This window comes from Diadema setosum, chromosome 6 (assembly GCF_964275005.1).
Source record: "Diadema setosum chromosome 6, eeDiaSeto1, whole genome shotgun sequence".
In the NCBI taxonomy this organism is placed as follows: Eukaryota; Metazoa; Echinodermata; class Echinoidea; order Diadematoida; family Diadematidae; genus Diadema; species Diadema setosum.
The window spans coordinates 4184979-4192335 of NC_092690.1; the positions used below are offsets into that span (position 1 = coordinate 4184979).

General features: G+C 34.6%; 1 protein-coding gene across 1 annotated transcript; it reads right to left on the bottom strand.

The window, feature by feature from the left end:
• Positions 1-1741: 1741 nt before the first annotated feature.
• LOC140230295 (tyrosine-protein kinase receptor Tie-1-like) lies at positions 1742-5861 on the bottom strand. The gene is made up of 4 exons (XM_072310460.1): positions 5762-5861; positions 5137-5233; positions 4125-4224; positions 1742-1804 (listed from the first exon to the last, which is right to left on the bottom strand). The coding sequence occupies exons 1-4, from the start codon at positions 5835-5837 to the stop codon at positions 1742-1744; spliced, it is 336 nt and encodes a 111-aa protein (XP_072166561.1). The 5' UTR covers positions 5838-5861.
• Between the last annotated feature and the right edge of the window lie 1496 nt (positions 5862-7357).

Sequence of the window (7357 nt, forward strand, 5' to 3'; positions counted from 1 at the left end):
TGACAAACATGCTAATCATAATTGTAGAGTAATTAATTCATATCGATAAAAGTTACTCTTTCAAGTTAAGACCTAAGGTATATAAACTGCCATTCTACCACTACATAGTACACTACGTACCGTTTTTATATGTCTCAAATGACCGTAATTATATACATACACTTTTTTTTCCTTGTTGCATTGTTTGCAATAAGCAGATTGCAGTGTTCTGTTTTTCATGTTAATCAAGGTGAGATATCACAATAAACTATATTATCATAAGCATGTACACAGAGTGATAAGAATATACAATCATTGTCATAAAACCTTGAGGTCAAACATTATAATGAATTTTAACAATGATTTATATATTTTCAATCAGTATGAGCAGAACTCAACGTTTAAATCTAATTAATGCTTCCCTACAGAAGACTCTGCCTGTTTTTATAAATTGTGACCCTGCACCTCAAAACAAACATAAAGTCGCCAGACATGAATTTTTAGTTAAGACCATATTCTGAAAGAGCAGACTTTAAGCTTTAAAATGATGTATAATTCAAATCAAATGGGCTCTCCTAACCTACCTAAATATTGGAAAGAAAGCACAAACTCAGGAAAAGTGTGAACTGAGAAAAGAGGCTCTGAAGTACAGTGTCTATTCAAGCGCTTAATCTTTACCAAACCGTGCTGGCTGGGCAATGAATGGGACAAAAAAAACAGGAAGTAAACCACCAGAGTAACAACAATGAAGAGATTATCAGATTAAACTGAAATTAAGCATGCCTCATTAACACAATCTGTTCATAATTAATACCAACTTTCAAAGCAGTAGCACTACCTTTTCAACAGTTATTAGAGTTGAAAGTGAAGAGTGTGGCAAGGTTTTTCAGAAATGAAAAAGGGATTCTAAAGACACACCTAATCACACTATTCTACCAAAAATGTTCGAGATAAACTGCTAAAAAACACACTTTCCTGCCCGTTTTATGATACCAAATTTTAGCATAATGTAAAAGAAGACCCGCTCTTTCAGAAAATATGAAAAAGTCAAGTTCGGCTAGGTTGACCCATTTCACTTATTTTCAGTCCTCACACAAAATCAGTGTGTGCGACTTTATGTTCGTTTTGAGGTGCACGGTCACAATTAATAATGTATGATATATAAACAAAAGTTTGGTTTTTTTTTTTACTCTTTTCGGGCAAGTTTGTACTAATTTTATAAAAATAAATGAACATTTCTTTCTATTTGGGGCAAATTCGAATGACCAACAAGATCGAAATCAATTATAAAGTTATTTATAATTAATCTTAAAACTAATGCCCATTAAATTCCACAAGTTTCTTTATCAAATGTGTAATACAAATCAAATCTAAAAAAAGTTTGAAAACATCATCCATGTTCACCCTTCTTTTCCCGTTGCGATTGACTCAGCATTCAAATGAAGAACTATTCAAATCTCATTGATATTTCAACAAATACCTCAACAATTGCAATTATAAAAACTAGTCATTTATAAATGAACGGGTAATCACGTTTTAATCAATGAGTCACTTTCAAAAGATAATTAATCTTTCCACTTACAGCTAATTACATATCAAACATATTACTAACCTTTGGATTTCGGACAAGAGAGGAACCTCTAGGTTGCCAAAATGATGTACATGGACTTTGATTCGTATTCACTTGTTTGTTTGTTAGATTGCTCTTTGACATTTCAGATAGAGGATGATGGAACTTTTAATGTGCCAATCATAAACGAATTTAGACAACATTATCTGGGTATTCATACAGTCCCTCCTCGAGGTCCTGTAGAGACAGGTACTCCTGCAGTGAAAACAAATATAATCATGACATTGAGACTTCCCAATACACAAGGATTATAAGAATCTTGTTTTTAGAAGAGGTTGTAGTTATTCATATTTCTGTGTTGCTAACAATCATGATAACACTACATTTCGAGAATGCGATATAACTAAGAAGAGTTCATGCTGAGCGAAAGTAAAGCAATAAAATTATAACAATATTGATGTATGTCGAACTAGTACAATCTTGGCATAAAGAGTAATCGTATCTATGATATTACATGACATCACTGCGTCAGGCACTGTAAGGCAATCATTTCATATACATAAGAAGAGTTTGTTTGCAAAAACCGATAAGTCCATATTTGCCAAACTGAGATATTTGCGATTAAAGTTCAAGAAAAATAAAGAGAATAATAAGAAAATGTTTGCTTCTTTTGACCATAACTTCAAAAATATACCTTTATATGTAGTGACCAATATATCATTTAAAAGGTATTATTTTGTACCTTTTGACGGAGATCGTACTTCAAAATCTTCAAAAATGGACTTATCGGTTTTTGCAAACAAACCCTTCATATGTGACCGTGCACCTCAAAACGAACATAAAGTCGCACACACTGATTTTGCGTGAGGACTGAAAATAAGTGAAATGGGTCAACCTAGCCGAACTTGACTTTTTCATATTTTCTGAAAGAGCGGGTCTTCTTTTACATTATGCTAAAATTCGGTATCATAAAACGGACAGGAAAGTGTGGTTTTTCAGCAGTTTATCTCGAACATTTTTGGTAGAATAGTGCGATTAGTTGTGTCTTTAGAATCCCTTTTTCATTTCTGAAAAAGCTTGTCCACACTCTTCACTTTCAACTCTAATAACTTTTAAAAAGATAGTGCTACTGCTCTGAAAGTTGGAATTAATTATGGACAGAATGTGTTAATGAGGCATGCTTAATTTCACTTTAATCTGATAATCCCTTCATTGTTGTTACTCTGGTGGTTTACTTCCTGTTTTTTGTCCCATTCATTGCACAGCCTGCACGGTCTGGTAAAGATTAAGCGCTTGAATAGACACTGTACTTCAGAGCATCTTTTCTCAGTTCACACTTTTCCTGAGTTTGTGCTTTCTTTCCGATATTTCGATAGGTTAGGAGAGTCCATTTGATTTGAGTTATACATCATTTTAAAGCTTAAAGTCTGCTCTTTCAGAATATGGCCTTAACTAAAGATTCATGTCCGGCGACTTTTTGTTTGTTTTGAGGTGCACTGTCACATATAGATACTGTCATACACATAGTTATGTAGATGTAGATTGAGCAAAGGATAAAGATATACTAAAAATGATGATATTGGTTGATATAACGTGGTTACATAATGGCTATGTAGGCCTACATAAATGTCTAAAAAGTCTACATGGGTAGTTATTACATATGGAAATGAAATGAGATGAAATTCATTTACCAAACAATGACATCGATATAGCAAGCATGAAATGTCGGAAGTTTAAAAAACGCAGGCGGTGAAAAATAGCAAGCCATAGCGAACACATTAGTCGAAGCCAGTCATTTCAACAATGCATGTTGATTACGTATAATATAGGCATAAACTTTGCGATGTTTACATTTATAGTGATGTTATGTAGAATATACATATACGTGACCCTGCATCACAAAACCAACAAAAAGTCGCCAGAAATCAATTTTCAGGTCAGATTCTGAAAGAACAGACTCTAAGCTTTAAAATGATGTATAACTCAATTTAAATGATCTAAATGTTGGGAAGAAAGCACACACTCTAGGAAAGCGTGAACTGAGACAATACAATGTAATATACAATGTAAATACAAAATACAATGTAAACCCCAGGAGAAACAGCAATGAAGGGATCACCAGATTAAGCTAAAGTTAAATGTGCTTTATAAGCACATTCTTTTCATGATTGTAAATGCCAAATTTTCAAGCAGTAGAATTATCCCTTCAAAAGTTATTACAGTTGAAAGTGAAGAGTGTGCAACGGAATGAAAAGGGATCTCCAAGACATACTTGATATCACTACTTTACAACAACAAAAAAGGGGGGTTATAGAAAACCTGCTGAAACACACACTTTCCCGTTCATTTTGTGAGCCCAAACTTAGGAATGATGTAGAAGAAGGATAGCTGTTTTGGAAAAATATGAAAAACTCGAGATTGACTTTGTTGATCACCTTCTTGAGTAATTACGTAAAATCAAGGGGTGCGACTTTTTCTTGGTTTTGTGATGCACGGTCACATATACGTTTATATTGTATGTATATGCATATATATATATATATATATATATATATATATATATATATAAACTCACGTGATCTTTTTCCATAACGAGTTCAATCTTCCTCATTATCTGATGAAAATCGCATCTCTTCTTCAATTCCATCACCCAGCACATCGTCATCACAGCGAACCTAGAGAGAGAAAAAAAAGAGGAAGATAAATCAAGATAACAATACTGAAAACTATGAAGAAAATAATAACAGTCGCATTTATTGATATTGAGTAAAACAATATGCTCATTATGCATACCCTTCCATATGATTTTGCATTTTGCATTTTGATGTTGCATTTTGGATTCTTTTATCGTCATAATCCTAGCACTGTCAGGTACCTAGCAGACTGAGATGCCCGATGCACAAATCATGAGCGAGGAAGTGGGTATTAAGCGTTGAGTCTGAGTTTGTATCACTGTATACTTTTGTTCAGCTCGAACGTATGATCTCAAGTCTCCAACAGCAAATTATCCATTGTATGGCACTCTTAAAATGCCCTCTTTTAAGCCAGCTGGTGTAGATGAAATTATTTGTGAACTTGACGCCGTCGATTCAGAAGACAATAAATAGGAGAAATATTTTGGTAATTTTGGGTTGCACAGTAAATCGGCGAAAACATACCGTAGTTTATTTTTGTAAGTCTATCTTTTCATATTAAAATTTAATCTGATTTGAATATTAAGTAACTCTCCCTTTTTCGATGAACTTTTAGATGATTGATTTCAGATATCATGACAAGAAAGAGAGAGAAATGGGAAAATGAATTACACAGCAATATATATTGCATATATATATATATATATATATCTTCTTATTGTTTATGTTTTGTAATACTCCAACTGCTATAGATACCCTATTTCGATCAATGTTTTATTTGAATTTAAATTTATTTGTTTTCAAATGAACTATTAAAAAATCGTGTCACAAAACGTTCAAAGCATCTTTGGAGATTTCTGGCAATTTTACCATTTGTCTTTTTCCTTAAAAGTTGTGTTTCATGATTCCCGAAAGAAGAAGAGGAAAAAAAAAAAAAAAAAAAAACATACTCACAGCTCTTGTCCGCAGTGTTTGGGGCAGGGCATCGTGTAGCCATTGGTGACCTGCTTTTTTACCTCCTCCATGGTCATTGTCGGGTATGGCTTCCCACCTATTCAAAGACACAAATGAAATAAAAAAATCCGTCCACATCATCACTCTACAAATGACTAAGTCTTTCCAACATTAGGCATACCGTGGCAAATGACAATTAAAATAGACAAAAAGGTTTGTTCATGCTTTCAGATTGACATGTTCAGTTCTTGAATATAACTGTGCATGACACCTAATGCACATTTCTGCAAAAACTCCTATTAGGAGCATTGACATCTATTACCCCCTCTCCACGAACACACACACACACTCACACACATACACACACGCAATGAGTGTAAATGTCTGGACTTAATATAGCATATCAAAGTATTCGCTGTTGTTGTTTTCAAGAACCTATTTATACACAAGTTACTCTTAATACCTATGTTATAGTAAAGGAACGTGTTGATTATTATCACTTTTCATTAAATGGAACACTCACCCTCCCTCCCTGTTTGACCTCTTCAAGCATATAAGGACCTTCACTATGATTATTATGTTGTGACAGATTTATTCATGACCATACAAGATATTGTTAACCAACCAAGCGTGACGATTTCCCAAAGCAGGACACCGTAGGACCAAACATCGCCCTCTAGTGACGGTTGACCGTTAAGCATGACCTGTGGTGACGTCCAGCGAGTTGGTTTCTATGTTGTATGTCGAGTGGAAAAGTACTAGACATAAGGGAAGATGTTTCTGTGCAAACAGAGATATCTCAAATGAAGCTAAAAACACAATATTTCTGGGGAAGTGTAAAAAAAAATTAAAGCACACTCGGCTTTGTCTTACATTCAAATGTGCCTTTGATAACGCCATCTTTTTTCCTTGGAGTATTTTCTCTGTTGAATTGCTTAAAGGATTCATACCAAGCATGGATTCATAACAGTAATGATAAAACCATTTTAAGCGCCTTTCGGATGAAACTAGCTTGAATGTTCAAACAAACTGTTGTTTGAGCAAAGTTAATGAAGATTTAAATAAAGTCGCATATAATCATCATGTATATGTCATTACTCAACACCAATAATAATACTTTTCTAATTCAAATCACATAAGAAACAAAAAGAAAAGCTGCAACATCTTGAAACGCATGAATATTCCACAGGGTGTATAGTTGTAGCAGAGCTTGACAGCATATTTGGCAGATTGTAAAGAAAAATGTAAACAAAGATTCGATATATCATTATCTCCTCCTATTTATTTTCAATTATATCATTTTACTCACAAAGGCCATCGAAAGGAAGTAGTGTAAATTGGAGCCTGTCATGTAGTTTCATATAAAACAGTATAGACAATAACTGAAGGATTGCATGAAAGTGGAAATCATTTCTTCACAACGTTGCGAAAATACACCGATCAATCGTGCTGCCTTACATTTCCTTTGTTCATCTTCGCTAACGTCATGCCGTAATCAGAAATCTTGCACAGTGTCGAGTCTTTCATCAATATGTTATTGGCACACAGGTTGCCTTGTATGACCTGCAAGATAGATATTATCGAAAGATATACATGTCATATGACTTTGGGCATGAGTAGTAGCCTTTTTCGACAGGGAAATATATAAGAGGAAGAGATAGATGGATTATAGATAGATGGATAGACAGACTAGTGAGAGAGAGAAAGTGGTTATGCTAAAATGATGGGCCTGCCCCTGTGAATGAATGCAATGTAAATTGCTACACTTTAGCTTAAATATAATGTAGTGCGGATCGACTACAACGTCAGTAGCTGAGAAATTATGTTTGCTTTGTGGTTGTGTGCTTTTTTGCTTTGGCAAGACCAACGTAAATTTAAATTATTCTGTTAGGGGGAGTCAGATGGGTGACAATGTCGACCGCTTATAGAGGCAGGTTGTACCGCACAGAACACTGTTTTTCAGAACATAGACCTTCGGAGTGTGGTCCGTATCGTCTACGTGTTAGATTCGGCGCTTGCTGAGTTTACAGTCACTTGAGTGGGTGAATGCTTTGCTTCAATATCTTAATTCCTGCGTGTCTAGATTCCTAAAATTACATTGCAGTCAATGCGTACCATAAGAACGAGTAAATGAGGAAGAGGGTAAAGGTTGCTGGCACCTTGTTAGATGCGAGGAACTCCATTCCCTTCGCCACTTGCCAAGCGTACTTGATTAGCTGAG

Excerpts from the sequence above, each read along its gene's own strand:
- LOC140230295 (XM_072310460.1), bottom strand. The coding sequence starts at position 5,837 with ATGCTTAACGGTCAACCGTCACTAGAGGGCGATGTTTGGTCCTACGGT. Across the intron at positions 4,225-5,136 it reads AAACACTGCGGACAAGAGCT|GTTCGCTGTGATGACGATGT; the intron begins GTGAGTATGTTT and ends TTCTCTCTCTAG. Across the intron at positions 1,805-4,124 it reads TCGTTATGGAAAAAGATCAC|GAGTACCTGTCTCTACAGGA; the intron begins GTGAGTTTATAT and ends TTTTCACTGCAG.